Below are 23,525 nucleotides of genomic sequence, written 5' to 3'. Positions count from 1 at the left end.
AGACCCAGGAAAAGTGGGTTGCAGTAATCTAGACGGGACATAATGAAAGAGTGAACCAAAGTCTGTGCATCATTAGCAGAGAGGAAGGGTCGGAGGCGTGCAATGCTACGGAGGTGAAAAACAGCAATCTTAGTAAGTGATTTGATATGAGGATCAAAGCTAAGGGTGGAGTCAAGCTGAATGCCAGGGGTAGAGTGGACAGGTGAGCCATCAATGTTGAGAGTACACACACACACAGTAATACATTTTGTTTGGGAAAAGCCAAGTAATTTGATAGCCAGTCATTTCTTTCTTTGGGAATATTTCTGATTTTGGCAAAATCCGCTTTTTCAAAACTGTGTGTACATCTGGTGGTCATTGTACTTTGCTTTGTTTTTTTTTTCTTATTGGCTGTAAAATACTGTATTCATAACAGCAAATTATTTGGGAAAAATCACTATTTTTGGTTTCAATATTGCTTACATGTTTACTAGCGTAATGTCCTACAAAAAGTTGACTTTACGAAAAACTTTTCATTTTTGTTTGTCCCCAAGTTACCATTAGCTCAATATTGTTTATAACACATATAAGTGTTTATTATGTGAGGTGAATGTTTGCGATGTGTTTATGACATTTTGTAATGGCCATTTTTTAAATGGAGATTTGAGGCATTTTGCATTTTGTGTGAGCAATTGTGGGTTTTGTGTGTAGTGTGTAGTGTGTTGAGTTGAGCACTGACACATGTTGACATGATGCACATAAATGCACAAAAATACCTAGAATGTAGTCACAGGTACAAAATATTTTTAAGAGACCACTGCACATTTTTTTGATTTCATCCTACAGTTACTGAGTGACAATTTAATGAGGTCATTTGACGGTCATTTACTAATTTGATTTTGATTTGAGTTGGCAGGGGGGGAGGGGGGGGGGGCACTGGTTCCATACTTGTGAGTTTTTTAGGTTTGCGTCTCTAACCTGATGCAGGAGGCCAAATGCATTGAGACATGTGGACATGATGCACACATGAACAGGCACCCAGAACGCAGTCACAGATACATGTGCACAGAAGCGCTGGGAGATACACGGCACTGTTTGTTCATGGCTGAGACTGGATACCAAAGATTCTAGAACAGAGCTCTGTTCTAGAATCTTTGCTGGATACCTTACTCTCAGAACTTGTTCCTCATCGATTACCCCCTCCCCCCCAAACACATACACTTACACTGAGTGTAACCCCTCCATCTATGCACTTGTCACTTGTATCCTTTTGCACATACGTTTATGTATGTGTGAGTTATGTGTGACCTTTAACAGCCTACAAGTAACATGGCTGAAAAGATATTGATTATCCCCCACCCCCCAAACACATACAGTTACACTGAGTGTAACCCCTCCATCTATGCACTTGTCACTTGTATCCTTTTGCACATACGTTTATGTATGTGTGAGTTATGAGTGACCTTTAACAGCCTACAAGTAACATGGCTGAAAAGATATTGATTACCCCCTCCCCGCAAAACACATACATTTACACAATGTGTAACCCCTCCATATAATCTTACATGCATGCACTTCCTTATCTCCTAGTCCGTATCCTTCTGCACATACGTTTCTCACACTGTGTGAGTGATGTATGTGTGACCTTTGACCCTATGAGTAGCATGGATGAAAAGAGGCTGAAGGAGAATGAGCATAAAATTCACAGGAAACACATGTAGATATCATTTGGATGCTTTGCATGCTCACTGCCATGTACTGTATGATGATAATGATCTCTTTATGGTTACAGCTCCGCAGTACATTTGTATTGCAATGTCTCTGTTCTCTTCAATTCTTAGACCTGAGTCTGGAGGTCTGCTGGTTTTGTCTGACTTTTGCTCACCAGAAGGAACTGTTGGGCCTTCAGACGAGCCTGTGTTTGACTGTGAGCTTGGATAGGATGGATCTGTTGGTGAATGTTCTCTGTTCATACTTGTGACAGAGATGCTTGAATATTTTGTGTTTGTATTGAAAGCATGTTTATGTTTAGTCTGCTGAAGACAATGGCCACTCTTGGTAGGAAACAGCTTCAAAACATTGGCATCTCCCACACTGCCCCACCTGTACTGTGCATTGTTTTTTTTTATTTTATTTATGTCAGTTAGCATGAGACTTATGTGGGCCACAGTGTGTGTGCGCACGTGTGTGTGTGTGTCTGTGTGTGTGAGTGTGTGTGTGTGTGTGTGTGTGTGTGTGTGTGTGCGTGTGTGGCTACATTTACATTTATCCAAGTTATTGTTTTATTTTGTAAGTCGCTTTGGACAAAAGCATCAGCTAAATTCCATAACCATAACTATATCCATAATATCAACAAAAATGTGTGTTACATTTGTATGCTGAACTGTCAAGAGTTAAACTATGCTGACATTCTCATACACACTGGCTTTTTGCTGACAGCTGGGGTGTCACGGCTGATGAAACAGCCCAAAGTAGTCAGTTTGGTGGCACAGGGCCCAGAGTCAGGTCAGTGAAGCACTACAGACACAAGTCTATGTTTTTCAACTGACTCTACACAGAGTAAAGGCCCGTAGGCACTGACATAAGTGCAGCACCCTCCACTGATGATGTTTGATTGCATTAGATTCCACTGTTTCCAATCAAACTAAAACTCCCAGGAACAAATGTCCAAACCGTTTTGTGACATTGATGCTCAAATTGTGTTCATCATGGATCAATTAAATGTGTGGTGGTGAAAGCTGGTGAAAGAGCAACTGTTTGTGACAGTATTAAAAAAATGATTATGTACTGTTGAAGATTTTTTACCAAAATGTTACATATTTAATTGGGTAAGGCTATTTGCACCCCTGGTACAATTAGCAGTGTATGCTATTCGTACCCTGGTGCAATAAGAAGTGAATTCTATTCGTACCCCGGTGCACACAGCAATGTGTCCTATTAGTACCCCGTCTGGTACAAATATCAATGTATGCTATTCGTACCCTGGTGCACACAGCAATAATGTGTTCTATTAGTACCTCGTCTGGTACAAATATCAATGTATGCTATTCGTACCCCGGTGCACACAGCAATGTGTTCTATTAGTACCTTGTCTGGTACAAATATCAGTGTATGCTATTTGCACCCCTGTGCATTTAATCTGGCATATTGATCACACAATGTAATAATATTTTTTTTTTAAAAACAAGCAACATGTTTTTTTGTGTGTGAGTGTGAATAGCTCAGCTGTGTAATCACTCTGAATAAGGTATGCTGTTTGCATCAATGTACAGTTAGAAGTGGATGCTATTCGTACCCAGGTGTTTATAGTACTGCATGCTATTTACACCCTGGTGCATGAACTAGCTAATTGTTGCAATCAAAACTTCCGTTTGAGAACCGATTTCTTATTCAAATTGCGCGCCTTCTCTCCAGAGACGTTGGTACACATGCAAACTCACTCCGCCAAAACGCATCATACGGAAATCGAACCCCGGTCTCCCGGGTACCAGCCCTTGGCTGTGACCACTGCACTACCTGCTTCGACAAGAAGCTGAGGTTTGCAGGTAAACTTATAGTTTATAGGCCTGAACGTCATATTTACGAAATTTCTGTTAGCTAACAAACTGACGGTTGTATGTGTTCGCTGAACAAAGATTATGAAAATAAAAAACAACTTTTCCATCTCAACTTTAATATGAACAGATATTAGTGCTGAAACCGTTCAGAATTCTTCACTTTCTGCTGACGAAAAAACGAATGTCGGCCATGTTTTTTGGGCACGCGAGCAACATGTTTTTGTTGTTATGTAACAAGGTGTGAATAGCACAGTTGCGTGGCCAAGGCTATTCGTACCAGGGGTACGAATAGACACTCCGTATTTAATTTTAGGCACAGCCACCGGTGATAATTCAGTTTTATCAACCACAGCAAGTGAGACAGACTTGATCTGTATCTACTGTAGTCTCAATTCCTTCTATCGAGCTTTGAAGGCAAAGTCCTTGATTCTGTTACAGTAACTTTTTTGTCAACTTCAGTAAATTGCTCTTCAAGATCCTCTTTGTTCTTTTTGTTTTAAAAAATATTAATTATCAATCATTCAGTTATTTAATTATAAACGTTCTTTATTTAACCACTTTCCAAGATTTTCTGTCCAACTCTCACAGCATGGTTTATTTTCTCTTGAAACACAAACAGACATCTTTAATTGTTGATGATTTATTATGTAAATTATTCAAAATGATGAAGTGAACTGTAACAGCAGTCAAAATGTATTAATATTGTTAGTACATGAAGTTGGAAAGGTTAAAGTGTTAATCATTTGAGAAAAAAAAAGTTTGATTAATAACAGTTTAGGCCAGTCTTGGCAGATAACACTTAAAATTTGCAGTAAATATTCATAGTTGCTTTTGAATGACATATAACTAATACATAATACTATGGCCAAATTTTTACATGCTCATTTGGACTCAAAAAACTGGATGATTTTAGCCAAAGAGTTCAAATCGACCTCAACCGCTGATTCTCCATGGTGGTGATTGTCATCATCCCCATGGTGATGGTGGTTGTTGTCATCATCATTGTTATTGGGGTTGTTGTTGTCATCATGGTGATGGTTGTTGTCATCGTCATTGTGAGGTTTGTTGTCATCGTCATTGTGAGGTTTGTTGTCATCATCATTGTTGTGGTTGTTGTCATCGTCATGGTTGTGGTCTGGCAGGACATGATGTTTCTTGTCTTTCTTCTTCTTCTTCTTCTTCTTCTTCTTCTTCTTCGGCTTCTTGTTTTTCTTGTGTTTTTTCTTCTTATTCTTCTTCTTCTTACGTCTCTTCCCACCCTGAACAAGGTCTTCACCTCCAGGCAGAAGTTTCTTCAGGTAGTTCTGCGGCACCAGCATGTACCCAGTATCACTGGAGACCACGGCACTTTGGTCCAGTCGAGGACTAGCAACCATGATGCTGTCGCCTACGTACACTTCATCCGGCTGCAGATCCTTTTGGGCATCATCACCGCTGAGCTCAGTGTCAGAGTTGGGGCGCCAATCCTCAGCCGAATACACAGCAACAGCAAACTGTTCCTCATTTCTGTCCTCTGGTTCATACCTGTAGAATAGAGACATCATTAAAATAATATCTTATCAACTTTTCTCAGTTTATACATGTTGGATAGAGATACTTCATCAAAATCATTTTTTATCTGCTTCTCTCTTCTGCTTTATACATTTAGGATAAGGTGACATGAATAAAATAATATCTTATCAACTCATAAAAATTACAAATCCTCAAGAAAATGTGATGTCCTTTGAAGTTACCCACATTTTAACAGAAAATGAATCAGACAAGCAGTCTGAAGAATTACTGTAGTTATATGCTTTTAATAATCTATTAGAGGATGTGTTTAGTATATGAAATATGTCTGTTAGACCCAAACCAACTTACGCATTGAACTGCTGGATCATCCGTAGAAGGCCATTTGGGTTCAAACTGTCCCGGCCCACAACTCCTCCAAACCCAGAGGAGAGGAGAGAGAGTAGGACGAGTCCTCTCAGCATACCTGCACACACCTGTACCAGACATAGGATTACTGTTAAAGCAGACAAGACAGATTCATAGTGATGTGTACACACCCACCCACCCACACACACACACACAACCCACACAACCCACACACACACACACACACACACACACACACAAACACATACACATACACACACACACACACTTAGAGTAATAAACATACACAAACACATGCAGAAACACACTCACACAGAAACGCGACAATACACACTACACAGTATTGTTTAAAGTGTGGCACATTCTTAACCTAGCTAATCTGTAGCTGCCAAAGAGTAGTGGGTCTACGAACCATGTTGATGGTGCTGCCACAGAGTGCTGCTGCAGCGGGCCTCAATCACAGGAGAGCTGACGCTGGTCCAGGATGAGCTGGGACCTCCTCAGGCTGAAGTGCTGGAGGAGGTGAGAGTCTGGGGGACTTATACAGCTCTCTACAGACCAGCCCCCTTTACAGACCTGCCCCTTTACAGGAAACGCATACAATCTCTCAGGAAGGCACAGCCATAAGAGTACAGTACATCCATACATTAGTTATTCCGCCTTTCATAGGGCTGACAGGTACACCACTGGCCTATGCACTTCTATTGTTAGAGAGGAAGTAGAATGGTAATAAGCATTATTCCTCAGAATTTATTAATTCTTAATTAAACTTCAAAGATGCTTTAGAAAAGATATTAGCCATGGCATTATCATTAACACCTAAATAGATCCACTTCCTATGCAAGCAACACATTAAATCAAAGACACAGTATTAAAGAAGATTAACACAACTTTTCTCACCATATATTTTTACATAATATGTCTTTATTGCATTATCAAAACATTGTATTACTCAAATACTAGCAAGACCATTGAATTATTGGATTTTGAACACTCCATTCCTGAATGTTCCATGAAAGCCCTGTATACCCGGGTACACCATTGAAAGAAAAGAACCGTTACTCTCTTTACACAGTGGTAATCCTGCTTGCTTTGTCAGTGACATAAGCCCAGGCGAAGCGAAGAGTGCTGCGCTAACATGTTCTAGTTGCACTGTACCTTGATTGTTCCTTTTTTGTGAGTTGCTTTGGATAAAAGTTTCAGCTAAAGTTTATGTAAGGCAGTAATTCTGCTTGCTGTGTCACTGACATACACCCAGGTTATGGGGGTACTTTCATTTTTAATTTGGGATGAGAGACCTCGACTAAATGGTTTTATGTAGCTAACTGACCAAACAAGCTTGAACGAAAATTCAATAGTTTCAGCTATTCCTAAAATATAAAATGTATTCCCAGTTGTTTAGTCTTACAGTTTTTTTTTTTTTGTTTACACACATTTTCTGAAAACATGCCTACTCTCAGAACTCTACAAATAAAAAAAACACACACACAATGGGCAAAACAAAACCCCTCAATTCTCCTGCAAAATGAAACTTTACATTCAAAACAATGTTATTTCTTCTGAAAATGGTATTTTGTTTTCAAATGACACACAAACCATCATATGAATAGACATGTATACGTACCAGTTGAACACTGATGTGCTCAATGTTAAACACTATGATGAATGGAAAACACTTCTTCTCCATTCATCATAATGACTTAGGCCTTTTTTGTACTGTGTTACACTTACTACAGACAGTACATACATAAGTGTGTTGTAAAATATTTGAGAATATTGTTTTTATACTCAGAACACATCTGGTATGGGGCAAACAGGGTATCGCGCCAATGACTCCAGGCCTGGTAGGTGTGTTAGTTCCAATAGTGTATCAGTCCTTTAGTCTAGAATGAACTTGCACGCCAATGTTGCCGATGCAATTTCTTAATCCAGTCAGTGAAAAGTGCAAAGTGCTCCCAAAGTGCAAAACGTTTTCAGACCATCCATCGCTGAGGCTACACGTCTATGCTGTATAGCTATGCTAGGTGAAAGATTCGCCTATCACAAGTTCGTTTACCATCAAATTGGCATTGTAAAGTTGAAAATCTTGCATAGTGTACCTTTAATCAGTGTAAAAAAAGGTGTGCTCTTGCTATTGATGAATGTAACAGCATTGCATCATAGTGTCGAACATGCAAATCCTTCATTTCAGTTCTATAGTCCATCACCAGTTAGATCTATAGACTGTATAGAAGTGTGACATTGCGTCCATCTACAGTCTATGGTTAGATCATGTGCAGGGTACTATACTCTATTTATCTCTGTAGACATGTCATCTGGATAACCTGTATTTATCCAACTATACACACAACAGTATTAATCTCTATTGTATACACAGCCATACTCTACCTGCATTTGGTATTTAATGCTTCTTTGCACTTCTGGTTGTATGTCAACTGCATTTCATTGGCTCTGTCTGTACCTGTACTCTGCTAAATGACAGTAAAGTTGAATCTAATCTAATCTAATCTAAACAATATCTATGCTTGTCTTCAGTGCTGTTCTTGAGCTCTCTTCAGTGTTCAGCAGCCCCTGTGCGTTTGTCACTCTGTGATAAGACAAGGAGGTGTACCAAAGACTAAACATTTGAAGGGGCAGCCGTGGCCCACTGGTTAGCACTCTGGACTTGTAACTGGAGGGTTGTCGGTTCTAGCCCCGACCAGTGGGAACGGCTGAAGTGCCCTTGAGCAAGGCACCTAACCCCTCACTGCTCCCCGAGTGCCGCTCTTGAAGCAGGCAGCTCACTGCGCTGGGATTAGTGTGTGCTTCATCTCACTGTGTGCTGTGTGTGTTTCACTAATTCATGGATTGGGATAAATGCAGAGACCAAATTTCCCTCACGGGATCAAAAGAGTATATATACTTATACATGTTTTACCCTTCAGTAGGCCTGAGAGAAATGCAAGAGAGAGAAAGCCGTCTATGTCTTTTCCTATAGACCCTTTCAACAATAAAAACAAAAACAAGGCTTGAACATTCTATTTGGTTCTCAATCTACTTCCTCTGCATTAAGATAACATATATTAAAACGGAAGCCTTGTGGGGCCAACTATGATGCTGATAATGGAACTCTCTTGAAAGGGTCTTTAGCAAATTTGACGATAAAGTTGACTTTGACTTTTGGCTTTGTTCACACCCATAATGTGAAGATGGGGGCAGAGCTGTGGCTGATGGCTCAGTTCTTGGTGTGAATTTGTTCTTACTACATGCTATTTAAGCCTGCAAACACACATCCACACCCACGCACATATAACACATATGCACATACACACACACACACGCAAAGATACAGACAAATTAATAGTAGGCTACACATTATATTACAGTCCTGCTGTTGCAGTACATCAAGTATAGTTCAGCATACTGAATAACAATGGGACTGACTACCCAGGGCCCCAATGGGGGACAGGGCCTGTAAAATAACCTCATTAAATATGAATAATAGGCTTCTACAACAAGTGGGTGTTTAGGTTGGGGGGGGAGGGGGGATTAATCCAGTTTGTGGAATTCTACTTAACTATAGTTAAATTTACCTTTTGGATTAGTATAAATGGATTTCAAAGTGCAGTGCAATAAGTGTTTTTCATAACAATATTCTTTTAGCTAACGCCTTGTTCCTGTCACCCTAAGACTGTGTGAAAAGTTAATGTTCCTCTCAGGCACATAAATATACATTCTTACACCCACAACGCAGAGATGCAGAGAGATACAGATGCAGTGTCTGAAATAAGTGTGACATGCATGTTCTCAAGGACATGCACAGATAGCAGTTTTTTTTTTTTTTTTTTTTGGGGGGGGGGGGGGAGTACAAGCAGTCACAGGGTCTGCACAATGATGCACACACATACACAAACAAGTACTGTACACAAAACATGAACATTAAACCCAAACTCAATTCTCGATCATACAGTCAACAAACTGCTGGAATACTCTACACAGAACACACACAAGCAGGACACACACACACACACACACACACACACAGTGGCGGTCCTAGCTCGTGGTGGTCCTACATTGGCGCCTTAGGCAACTATAGGCCTGTATTCATAATATTATGAAAACCTTATTATTTGCTACTAATTGCGGTAGGTGTGCATTATTCCCTGCTCCCCTGGTCCAGTAGGAGGACAAGAGGCAGACCCTCCCTCCCTTCCCCTTCTCAACCTCTGTGTGTGAGACCTTCTCAGCAGCAAGCACACATGCCTGGACAGAATATAGGGTGCCCACTCCACACACAGTGACATAATCATATCATTGATTTAACCGGTTGGCACAAATGAAAGCTAACAAATATCTTTTTGTGAGCACTTGTGCTGCCCTCCCACAAGATGGGAAACCCATCTCTGGATTTGCCACTATACACACACACACACACACAGTATTTTATACACATTATCGACAACATTATGTAATTGATTATTGTAAACTTCACAGTAATTTCATTGTCAAAAAGGAAATTAAGATGAAAAATTCTCCTATTTCTCTGTGCAGGCTGTCAGAATGCATTGGAGAGGAATACATCAGAGCTCTTGCATCAGCACTGAGATCAAACACACACACACACACACACACACACACACACACACACACACACACACACACACACACACACACACACACACACAGATGACACCAAGGGAGTTGATTTAGTTCATATGATGCACTACTTGAGTGACATTCAGTTTAATTAACTCAGTTTCATTTATTTGCATTATCTCAATATGTTCAGAATATGTGTGTGTGTGTGTGTGTGTGTGTGTGTGTGGCAACACATCACTGTGTGTGTGTGTGTGTGTGTGTGTGTGTATGTGTGTGTATTAGCACTTGTGACTTGTCATTCTGACACCAGATGTAGGTGAGTAGAAATAGAGACCCTTTTACACCCACAATGAGTAGATGCCGATAGATTATCTGTGGTTGATAGGAGAATGACACGAAGGGCTCTTTACTGGACTTGTTGATTCAAGGTGTGAAATGACATCACACCCGTGATGTACACCGGAGATGGCTTAGAATTATTAGAACTTACTGTAAACAGGATACATATAGCAAGGGCAGTGTGCATGCTCCTTATATAGCAAGGGCACTGTGCATGCTCCTTATACAGTATAGCAAGGGCATTGTGCATGCTCCTTTTGGACTTTATTTACTGGGCATCCTTCTCTGCATGTATGTTCAACACACTTCTCTGGGTCTGGGTTCTGTTGGGACACTGCAGTCTTTGCATAATATGCATTCTTTCCCTAACATGACTGGAAAGGTGCAGAAGAGAAATGAGCATACAGCCCATATTACACACATGCAGGTATAATCAGACTCCTGCAAATCTAGTTGTGGAGTCCCATGAACAACCATCCAAGTAGTGGAGACCCTTCTGCAAGTGCATGTTTGTCACACTGATATGTGTGCTATAATAGGACAGTCTTGGATGCTTCCACAGGTCTACTTGACCTTTGACCCCTTAAGTTACATAGGTATAGTATATACTCTTTTGATCCTGTGTGGGAAATTTGGTCTCTTTATTAATCCCAATCTGTGAATTAGTGAAACACAGTCAGGAGACAGTGAACACACAGTGGGGTAAAGGACACACTAATCCCGACGGCTGTCGGGGAGCAGTGCGGGGTTAGGTGCCTTGCTCCAGGCCATTCCGAAACGCTAACCAGTAGGCCACGGCTGCCCCCTATGACTGAAGAGAATCAGAGGGAAATTGAGCAAATGTTGGCATCATTTGGATGCAAGTGCAGACTAACCTGACCTGCAAATCTAGGCACATGACCGTGCACCCAGACTCTTCACATACTCACACCGACTGACTGATAGAGCTTTCCATATTCACTGTTGCACACGCGCTGTTGTATTATTGTAGAGCAGTTATTTACAATCTAGGCTTTGCTCTTGGTATTGAGAAAACACACAATGTGCACAGTTCATCATACCTGTACACTAACATGGGAAAACAAATTTGTGAATCTAGGTAGACTTTACTAAACATTATTTGTTTTGAGCTAGCAGGAACAGCTCCACCCACCCTGTGCCTAGAGTCTGGCCTTTCCTTTCCTTGGCCATTCCTTGTCTGCTACTACATATGAGTTCACCATTTGATTTATTTTCTGTTTATCTTGAGGGTGTGTACTGTGTAAGATGCCTTATGTGTATTTTAGGGCTGTCAATTGATTAAAAAATGTAATCAAATTAATCACATACATGTGATTGGCATTGCTCTTGGTATTAATTAATCTAAATTAATCACATATATATATTTTGCTGTGAAAGTATTTTAAATATTTAAATTCAAATGAATCATTGAATAATCAGCATTAGTGACATTACAGTTCAAAAACTCTTATTCAAAATATTATTATTTTCACTGTTCAAATAATGGCCATAATAATCTATGACAAGTTTTTTTTCACATACAAGACATTTCAGGCCACATATATAACCTAGGGCAGGGGTCCCCAACCTTTTATGTACCATGGACCGGTTTGATTCCTATTTTTTTTCACGGACCGGCGGGGGGGGGGGTCCATGTTCCATATGTGTTGTGCATGCATTACTTGAAAATAACTAGCTCCAGTTATGTATGAACAGTGAAGGTAACAATCTCTTGTGGAAAACATAAACTTGAAGAAGTGAAAATTGAGCAATATGAACTATGAATATTGAACAACTTGAAGCTACATCTATAAGTGTGAACATGCTTAACAAAATATGGGAACAAAACATGGGAACTAAACGTGCATTACGAATATAATCAGTGGGAGCCCTGCTTGTTTCCCTGCAACAAGAAGCTTCCATCTGGGGGTGATGGAAGACAGTGACACCCTCAGTGTGTTTGAAATGTCCAGTCGATTGCGCAATTTGGTCTTAGTTGCAGTCATTGCCGAAAACCCGGCCTCGCATTGATACGTGGTGGGAAACGTTTTCAGCGCTTTTACGGCTCTCTCGGGATATTCTATCGGTCTTACGGAATCGATTAATCTGCGCTATTTTTTTTATTAGTTTTTTTTCTCAAATTAATTAATTGAAATTATCAGTTATTTTGACAGCCCTAGTGTATTTATTGTGTGACTAAGCAGGAGTAAGTCTGACTGTAGATGGAGGCATGCTAAGAAATATTAGGCTCTGTGTACTGTGTATCTTCTGGTGGTTCCAAGGCAGACTTCTTGTCTAATTCAGTTTTCACTCATGCATGTCTCTAAATTCATTTTTACTTCACACACGCACATCGGGCTGACTGATGTACACACTCAAAGTTGTTTGTGCTCTGTTGTATTGTTGTAGATATATTAGTCATTTTCAATCTTGGCATTGCTCTTGGTATTGAAAACACACAATGTGCACGTGTCATCTGACCAGTACACTGACATTAGAACACAAAGCCCCACCCCCCCCCCCATCCTGTGCCTTGAGTGTTGACTTGATTCGACAGACCAATTCCTCGTCTGGTACTAAATATAAGGTCTTCATTTGAAATATTTTCTATTCAGCTTAAAGGGATGTGTTGCTGTGTGACTTTCCAAGTATAATTTCATAATTTCCAAACACTTTGTGGGCCCTATCATGACATTCTAAAGTGCATCGTCACTCGTCAAAAGTCTATTCAAATTTAGTAGGATGTCCAGTTCACATTGGGAGGGGTTTCGTTCTCAAAAGTGGAGCGCATGGCGTAACAACGTGTTCCTAGGTCTTTTAATCAGTCATATGGGTGTGTTTGGGGCGTAACATCATTTTAAACCAATGAGAATGACATCTGTCATTCCCTTTAACGGCGCAACGCGCGATATGTCAAATAAATGCATCGGTATTTTGCCATTCAACGGCGCATTTGAAGGAGGCTGCTTGCGAGACCGTATGGAATAGTCATTCTTAAACCATGCATTACTAAAACCTAGCATAGCCTTCAAGCATTTGCACTCCTCTATTATTTGAACTCATTGGCAAAGTGAAACTAACTTCACCAAGGAGTCAGTCAACGACAAGACAGTTATATGCAGTTACTTTCACTATTGACTGACAATGGGTTACCATCGAAAACATAGGCTGGAAAAAGCAACACTTACCCTAATGTTGCTCAAACGACTGAATAAAACAACATTTATCCTGCAGAGGAGTTGCTTATATCTCGTGACAGTGCGTCTTCAGCTGTGCTCCATACGTGTCTCTCGCCTCTCTCCCCTAATCACTTTTAACCGTCATTACCAATTTGCAAATGATGGTGAATAACTACTCATCATGAGATGTACAGTATTTCGTAATATCTTTATTCTAATTGGGGGCCAAGCAGCGAAGCTGCGAGGCAACCCTTAGTGATTCTATGAATTCTTATTATTAGGGGTCCGAGCAGCGTAGCTGCAGGAACCCTATTGTTTCTGTACCGTTCATTTTTTGGCCAAAATTCTGTAAAAGTCATACTGCAGCCTAAACCGTAACTCCAAAACTCTTGAAATTTTCAGGTATGGTTACCAGTACCCCCCTCTACCCATAACCCAAAATTTGGGGTACTGCACCCAAAGGTGGCGCTATTGAAAAAAAAAGTTAATTATGCTTATTTCTCCTTACCAGATTCACCTAGACTCAAAATTCTTTCAGAATATTAATCTCTAAACTCAGATGCATCTTTTTGGCCCTGGTCTTATGGTCTACAAATGTTTACTTTTTCCACAATTTCATGGAAAAGCCAAACATTATAAAAAGTTTCACACTCTTCAAAAATAATCGAATCTTCACCAAAATTCTCACAGACAATGTTTAGACCAAGCCTCACAAAAGTTATCGCTCAGAATGTTGATATTTTGTTCTATTTCAGAGATATAGGCCAATAAAGTTAGACCACTTAGGCCTTTTTTCCTAGATCACCTATATTCCTATAAACCGTAAGTCCTAGAAACTTGACATTTTCAAGTATTGTTACCAGTACCCCCCACTACCCATAACCCAAATTTGGGGTACTGCACCCAAAGGTGGCGCTCTTGTCAAAAACGCTTATTTCTCCTTACCAGATTGACCTAGACTCAAAATTCTTTCATCATATTAATCTCTACATTCAGATGCATCTTTTTCACCCTGGTCTTATGCTCTAAAAATGTTTACTTCTGCCACAATTTCAGAGAAAAGCCAAACATCATAAAAAGTTTCACAGGCTTCAAAAATTATCAAATCTTCACCAAAATTTTCACAGACAATGTTTAGACAAAGCCTCACAAAAGTTATCAAAATAATTTGGATATGTTGTTCCATTTCAGAGATATAGGCCAATAAAGTTTGACCACTCAGCCCATTTCTCCTATATCACCTATATTCCTATATGAGTAATTTTTTTTTCTTGGATAACAAGCATACAGCCATCATTAGGTGGATACCATTAACAATGCACATTTTCAGATCTGTACTCTTTTTTATAAAGCCCTTAATTCTATTGTCAAATGTATGCTAGGAATTTTCTTGATGTTGTGTGTTTGCCAACACACATTTTCACCATGTGAATGTGACTACCCAATATGTAGGATTGTCAGTGGCTCAGTGGGATAATGCAGAGTGCTGGTGTTTGTTAGGTTGAGAGTTCAAATCCTGGTAGAGCTTTAGGCTCAACCTGCATATGCTATTGGTTATTGAAGATTCACACCATTGAACAGCACCTGAATGACATCAGGCAATCAACTTACACAGTCATTAGTTGCCAAGAATCAGAATGCTGAGACACTGACATTTAGGGGAACTTCTTTGTTTACTATGTTTCCTTCATCATTAAGTCTATCATATTTATATTTCATCCATTAGTGTTCTTCTCTACAAATGTCTAATTGCCCCAGAATATCCAAAAGTTTTCAGGTGTACTCTTTCAGGAAAGCCCTTCATTTTATTGTCAAATGTATACTTGGAGTTTTTCTTGTGTGTTTACAAACACACATTTTCACCATTTGAATGTGACTGCTGAATGTGTATGATTGTCAGTGGCAGAGTGGGATAATGCCTAGTGCTGGTGTTTGTTAGGTTGAGAGTTCGAATCCTGCAAGAGCTTTATGCTCAATATGCACATCCTATTGGTTATTGAAGATTCACACCATTGAACAGCACCTGAATGACATCAGGCAATTGACATTCACACTCATTAGTTGCCAAGAATCAGAATGCCGACACACTCTATGGCATATAGGGGAACTTCTTTGTTTACTATTTTTCCTTCATCACTAAGTCTATCATATTTATATTTCATCCATTCCTGTTCTTCTCTATAAATGTCTAATTGCCCCAGAATATCCAAAAGTTTTCAGGTGTACTTTTTCAGGAAAGCCCTTCATTTTATTGTCAAATGTATACTTGGAGTTTTTCTTGTGTGTTTACCAACACACATTTTCACCATGTGAATGTGACTACCCAATATGTAGGATTGTCAGTGGCTCAGTGGGATAATGCCTAGTGCTGGTGTTTGTTAGGTTGAGGGTTCGAATCCCCGGTAGTGCTTTAGGCTCTAGCTCGAATACTATTGGTTATTGAAGATTCACACCATTGAACAGCACCTGAATGACATCAGGCAATCAACATACACAGTCATTAGTTGCCAAGAATCAGAATGCCGAGACACGACATTTAGGGGAACTTCTTTGTTTACTATTTTTCCTTCATCATTAAGTCTATCATATTTATATTTCATCTATTAGTGTTCATCTCTACAAATGTCTAATTGCCCCTCCATGTTTGGAGTTTTTCTTGTTGTGTGTTTACCAATACACACTTTCACCATGTGAATGTGACTGGCCAACATGTAGGATTGACAGTGGCTCAGTGGGATAATGCCTTGTACTGGTGATCCTTAGGTTGAGAGTTCAAATCCCACTTGCAGCATTAGTGGGTTGTGGATGTTAGCATACTACAATAGAATGCTGTTGGGTTGTGGAGGTTAACACACTATGACATTACAGCTACTTGTCAATATGGACTTGTAGTGCAAGGCAAGTATTACTGTATAATTATAAGCTGTAGCCTATAATTATTTGTTATTCTTATAATATTTGTCATTTCTTATACATATTTAGTCGGCTCTTCCACTTGACAGAACAACTCTATATCGGTTAAGGATGTCACGCATGAAACAATGCTGCAGAAACACGAAAATACAACTTTGAGTTTAGTAGGCTATAATTTTCAGTTCCTGTTTATCTATTGCACAATGGGTAATAATTTAAAGGAATCGTGTTGCAGTCTTGTAAATAGTGACCCTGCAAGATCCCTAGTCATTGCAAAATCATAGTCTGTGAATTAAAACTCTACTACTTGTCTTTAGATGTAAGAGGGTCTGAGACTGTAGTCTTTCAAAAATCTTTTCCAAATCTTTGCAAATCTTTCCAAAGTTTACCTGCTGGGAAACCCTGTAGCTCCGGAGCAGGGGCTCAGACCAGGATAAATTGTTTGCTCGCCCTCAGTTCGCTCTTTTGTTCATCTCAACCCAGCACTCCAGTGTGTCCTGCTCTGTGTGCGTCTTTGAGTTAACGTAAGTCATCACTTTAATCACCCTCACTATGACTTTTGTGATGTTTATCAGTTTGTAGAGTAGCTCTGCCATCATGTGTAAAGTTAAGGTCTTTGTTTGTTGGTTTGGTGTGTTGGAGTCCCATGTGAGAGATGATTAGGTGATGTTGGTTGACTTGGGATGTCAAGTATTGTTTAGTTGTACCTTATATAGCCATATGATTTCAGTTTATTGTTCAAATGTCAATTGGTTTGTTTGTGAGTTGGGATCTGTACTGATTTACCCCATTTCACTGATTACTCCATTTTCTGTTTGTTTCCTCTTTGATGCAGCACACATACAAGTAAAGAACAAAAGAACAGATGAATTGAAACTCAAATAAAGTTAACTTGTGTTGCACCGAAACCTGCCATCTCCGTGTCATCACTCCATACCATTGAGCCTTCTGACCGAGGCTCTGCCTGCTCGCCACACACTCACTCTACCTCGACCCACATCGCCCCCTACAGTTCCTTCAGTTGGGTTGTGGAGGTTAGCATACTAGAATAGAATACTGTTAAGAATACTGTTGGGTTGTGGAGGTTGGCACACTATAACGTTACAGCTGCTAGTCAGGACTTGTCGTGCAAGGCAAGTATAACTGTATAATTAAGTGTGCTTGCAAGCACACTTATTGTTCTTAAGTTTTATTAGGGGTCCGAGCAGCGTAGCTCAGAATTTTGATATTTTGTTCCATTTCAGAGATGTAGGCCAATAAAGTTAGACCACTTAGGCCTTTTTTTCTAGATCACCTATATTCCTATATGAGTATTTTTTTTCTTGAATAACAACCATACAACCATCTTTAGGTGGATACCATTAACAATGCACATTTTCAGATCTGTACTCTTTTTTTATAAAGCCCTTAATTCTACTGTCAAATGTATGCTAGGAATTTTCTTGATGTTGTGTGTTTGCCAACACACATTTTCACCATGTGAATGTGACTGCCTAATATGTAGGATTGTCAGTGGCTCAGTGGGATAATGCCTAGTGCTGGTGTTTGTTAGGTTGAGAGTTCGCATCCTGCTAGAGCTTTAGGCTCAAGATGCACATGCTATTGGTTATTGAAGATTCACACCATTGAACAGCACCTGAATGACATCAGGCAATTAACATTCACACTCATTAGTTGCCAAGAATCAGAATGCTGACACAATCTATGGCATATAGGGGAACTTCTTTGTTTACTATTTTTCCTTCATCATTAAGTCTATCGTATTTATATTTCATCCATTACTGTTCTTCTCTACAAATGTCTAATTGCCCCAGAATATCCAAAAGTTTTCAGGTGTACTCTTTCAGGAAAGCCCTTCATTTTATTGTCAAATGTATACTTGGAGTTTTTCTTGTGTGTACCAACACACATTTTCACCATTTGAATGTGACTGCTCAATGTGTATGATTGTCAGTGGCTGAGTGGGATAATGCCTAGTGCTGGTGTTTGTTAGGTTGAGAGTTCGAATCCTGCTAGAGCTTGAGGCTCAAGATGCACATGCTATTGGTTATTGAAGATTCACACCATTGAACAGCACCTGAATGACATCAGGCAATTAACATTCACACTCATTAGTTGCCAAGAATCAGAATGCTGACACACTCTATGACATATAGGGGAACTTCTTTGTTTACTATTTTTCCTTCATCATTAAGTCTATCATATTTATATTTCATCCATTACTGTTCTTCTCTATAAATGTCTAATTGCCCCAGAATATTCAAAAGTTTTCAGGTGTACTCTTTCAGGAAAGCCCTTCATTTTATTGTCAAATGTATACTTGGAGTTTTTCTTGTGTGTTTACCAATACACATTTTCACCATGTGAATGTGACTGGCAAAGATGTAGGATTGACAGTGGCTTAGTGGGATAATGCCTTGTACTGGTCATCCTTAGGTTGAGAGTTCAAATCCCACCTGAAGCATTAGTGTTCAAATACTGTTGGGTTGTGGAGGTTAGCATACTAGAATAGATTGTTGTGGAGGTTAGCACACTATAACATTACAGCATTACAGCTACTTGTCAATATGGACTTGTAGTGCAAGGCAAGTATAAATGTATAATTATAGGCTATTTATCTTATTGACTCCAACACAGAACCCACCACCACAAATGCAATTCAATTCTGTGGGAAACACTGCCTTCCATTATCAAACCCTTCATCTTATCCACAACAAATAAATAGTCCTGTAGAATCAAGTATTGTTAGAATACTCTTGGGTTGTGGAGGTTAGCACGCTATAACGTTACAGCACAGGGTAATCCTAATTTTATGGATCAAATTTATTCCAATCTAACTCAAAAGTTTTGAACAACACAAAGGTTTTATCCAGATCAAAACCAAGAATAGATTATGTGATCTAATCCAATTTCAGGATCCTTGTTTCCTTTTGAACAACCCATTTCCAAGATTTGATCCAATCCGATAGCCGAAATCCGGTAACTGAAATCCGATCACCGAAATCCGATCACATTTCTTTTGAACAATTGTGCCCAAACAATCAAAGCATATGTAAAACTAAAAAGCTATGCTACCTCATGTTTGTTTTGCTCGGACCCCGTAAATCACCGCTTGCGGTTATATTTATTATTATTATTTAACATCTTTCCTCCGCCATGGGAGTCTATGGCAGCCCATAGAACCGTCTGGTCAAAAGTTGTGAAATTTGGCACACTGATTGGGGACACTCCAATATTTTATTTCACCAAGTTTCATGTCTCCCTGTCGAACCCTCTAGCGCCACCAACAGGCCAAATTTGGACATGCGTTCACGCACATAACTTTTGACCCGTTGACCCGATTGTCAAAAATGTGGTATCGTTGGAATCCTTTGACCAAGCCGAGTTCAACGCACCCTATGACGTCAATTTCCGCCATGATGGATTTTCCGCCATTTTGGATTTTGTCAAAAACCTTTAAAAAGTTTCACGCCTCACATAGTTTGTCCGATGTTCACGAAACTTAGCACATAACATCTTCAGACCAAGCCGCACAAAAGTTATCGATTTTTATCTTCGGAACTAAAACCGTTTTCCCGTAACAGCCAAACGAAATATGCGGCGAAGCCGCCAAACAGGAAGTGAGCTCATATCTCAGCAACCCTTTCATCTGTCATAACCAAACTTAGTACATGGACTTATAACCCCATCAGTAGGGCACTCAAAAAATCTGGTGACCTTTGACCTCTAGGGGGCGCTGTAATTAGCGAAAATGCATTTTGGCCTGTAGCTGTTGATGTGTTTGGAATTAAAACATACTAGTGGTGTGTGGTAGTACTTTTGGATGTCCTCAGGCTGACCCAGGCCAACTTGTGATGTCAACATAATTGATTCGGCCGCCATATTGGATTTAATCAAAAACACTAAGAAGTTTTCACAGGTCACAAATTTCATCGGATTTTCACCAAAATTGGCACAGACCATCTTCAGACCATGCCTTATCAGTGTTTATTTTTCTACAATGATTGACAAAAGCATTCGCCCGTAACAGCCAATCGAAATTGGTGGCGAAGCCGCCAAACAGGAAATTACCTTGTAACTCAGCCAATTTTGGGTTGTTTGGCATGGAACTTGCTGTGACTGCTTAATGCTATATACCTGATGCAACTGCATTGAGTTGCATGACAAATTTTGACTGCTGAACTGCCTGCTTGGCCCCCTCATTGCTGCTTGCAGCTATATTTATGTTTACCATTGTAATCGTGCAATTTGTAATGCTTTGCATGGACGTGCGCTGGTGTGCGTTCATGAATGATAGAAGGATGGTGCGTGCACCTGCCAATATGACTGTTGACATGCGCTCTTAAAATAGCATATGAACAACTCGCCATTGACTTATGACCAGGTTTAGGTGGTGTATGATAGCGATTTTTAGACAACGCGCCAGGTCCCTCCCTAGGTTGTTAATTGCCACAGCCCTGGGCGCAATGCTTAAAAGATAAAGGTGCAAAATAACGAATTCAACTTCGCGCCGGTGAATAACGAACTTTACGCCATGCGCTGGTGACCCAAAATACAGCCCTGTATCTTTTATCTGTGTATGTTGCTGGGATTTGTATTATGCCTACTGCAAATAAAATATTACAATTATAGCAGTTAGCAGTTAGGAAGTATTAATGGGTTAGTAAATCAAGTCACAAAGATTGCAATCATTAATATTAAAAGAAAAAAATCTCAACATATAGTAATTGCAATGTTATCCCTTAAGACAGGCACTGATTGACGATCTCATTATTGTTCAGACATTTAAAACAGGAGTTGGTGGTACACTTGTAGAGGGGAACCTGCTCCGCAACCTTCTTCAGGGCAGCTGCCAGCTCAGGGTTGTTTTTATCGTTCCTGTAGACTTGACTGAACACGAAGGCCTTGGGACCGTTGTGATTGGAGAGCATACTGAGAGAGTTCAGGATGCACTTTGCCACAGCAGGGGCCACGTTGACCAGATCCTCATTTTTGTTCCTGGCCCTCTTTCTCTTGACCTGCTCCTGGTTCTGTTGAAAAATAGGATGATAGAGAAAACCATCATTCCAGCTAAGCAATCAATAATGAATACTGAATATTATATTATAATATTCAGTAATATTAATATAATAATATACAGTAATTGTGCAGTGAGAAGAATTTAAGCATGGCTGCATGTGACATTTTTTACAGATCATGGCATAAGCCTAACAGCTGTTTTGAGTCAAGGCTATATGTTTAGCCTATTGCATAACTTGATGAATAACCCAGCTTATATCCTCTCTGGTAGCCTACAGTGCTATGTGAGACGGGGTGTGACTACAGTAGAGCGGTGAAAGCCTGTGTGTGCTTCTTTTACCAATATATTTACCGATAAATTTTGGATTTCTTAATCCAAACAACTTAAATCTTGGCACTGCACTTACTCATGCCCATATTCTATAATTCTATACATAAAGAGCAAGTTATTTGCTTGACAAAAACATCACATGTCTACAAACACACCAAAAAGGGTCAAACACAGAGTCTAGAGCAACAACAAAAATCAAACATTACTTATACAAACTATTCAATGTGTGCACATTAAATCCAAATCCAAACTTAACAAATTCAGAATTTATGCACACTCTTTTATGACCCATAAGCCTTCTAAAACCAAGTAAAATGTTGCACACTATCAAACATCAATATCAAAGTAAGCATGGGGACATTCTTCATTTTTTCCTCTATAAATTACATTATCATGATGGAGGCTGGTGAGCTGACGTCAGGTCTGACAAGCTTTGTCTCTTCTGTTGTACTGAACCGGGTAGGCTGGTGCCTTAGTGGAGTGGGATGGTGTATATGGTAAGATGGACAGTGTACAGTACATACAGTGCTAAGCATAAGTTAAGTCGGCTAAAAAGAGGAATAAAAAATCATCTTTTGGAAATTGATCTTAATGCCTTAATTAAAGAAATGAGCCAACATGCCATCGTTTTATAAAATTGGGTTATTCACTGTCTCCCCTAGAGTTAGATAAGTGAGCATCCAAGTAGCAGCGCTTCGCCTGTGCTTCGCCCCAATATAGTCCCAAGTCAATACTTAGGAGATCACCTCCTCTCAACCTGCATTGACATTTGTACTCGCTGTGAAGACAGAGGCCACAAGAAGTAATAAGGGATTTTGGTATGTTACATTGTACTTACCTAATTAGGTACAGTGGTATAACCTGGGTAACAACATGTACTATCAGGTACTATCATTGTACTTGCATAATGTATTTGTGGGTACCTACATATAGTTGTTACATTGTAATACTGAGTGCTTTTACAAAACTTTGCCAATTTGCCTAAATTTTCATCAAAGGCAAAGAGCTGACCTGAAACCTGCTGGATGGGGTAAATCGGGTCATGATAGATTTGATATACAAAGCATGCTTAGCTCCAGTCAAGGCCTCATTGTCTTCAGTGTACATGTAACAGCTGTGCTGCTACAACCTTGTTACTCTTTGATACAGTGGAATAAACTGGAACAGGTCTTGTCTTGGAACAGGTCTACTAATTCACATGTACTGTGTGGTGTAACAGCAGACACGTTTCAACACATCAATTACAGGATGCATAACATCATTGACAGGATGTATATATGTAGATGTAAGTACTTAACTGGTACAATTCATTTTAATGGGTTTATGCCACTGTATCAAAGAGCAATAAGTGTGTACCAACACAGTTGATATATGTACTATGTAGTGAATTAGTAGACCTGTTCCAAGACATCGAAGACATAACATACATGTCATATGTACATGTAAGTAATTAACTGGTACACTTAATAGGTTTATTCCACTGTATCAAACAGTAACAAGGTTGTAGCAGCACAGCTGTTACATGTACACTGAAGACAATGAGGCCTTGACTGGAGCTAAGAATGCTTTGTATATCAAATCTATCATGAGGTCAGCTCTTTGCCTCTGATGAAAATTTAGGCAAATTGGCAAAGTTTTGTAAAAGCACTTAGTATTACAATGTAACAACTATAGGTACCCACAAATACATAATGCAAGTACAATGATAGTACCTGATAGTACATGTTGTTACACAGGTTGTACCACTGTACC

The 23,525-nt window shown here is 39.6% G+C and overlaps 1 protein-coding gene across 1 annotated transcript; it reads right to left on the bottom strand.

The window, feature by feature from the left end:
• Positions 1-4,160: 4,160 nt before the first annotated feature.
• On the bottom strand, positions 4,161-5,936 carry LOC143121230 (uncharacterized). Its single transcript, XM_076281610.1, has 3 exons — positions 5,827-5,936; positions 5,397-5,521; positions 4,161-5,060 (listed from the first exon to the last, which is right to left on the bottom strand). Exons 1-3 carry the CDS (start codon positions 5,827-5,829, stop codon positions 4,418-4,420), a joined length of 771 nt encoding a protein of 256 aa, XP_076137725.1. The 5' UTR covers positions 5,830-5,936; the 3' UTR covers positions 4,161-4,417.
• Between the last annotated feature and the right edge of the window lie 17,589 nt (positions 5,937-23,525).

The sequence above is a fragment of the Alosa pseudoharengus genome, unplaced genomic scaffold (genome assembly GCF_046254945.1).
Source record: "Alosa pseudoharengus isolate Yale_2024_CS ecotype anadromous, Long Island Sound unplaced genomic scaffold, YU_APseudo_1.1 YU_APseudo_1.1_scf_13, whole genome shotgun sequence".
Taxonomy (NCBI): Eukaryota; Metazoa; Chordata; class Actinopteri; order Clupeiformes; family Clupeidae; genus Alosa; species Alosa pseudoharengus.
This window is presented reverse-complemented; position numbering and strand designations above follow the sequence as displayed.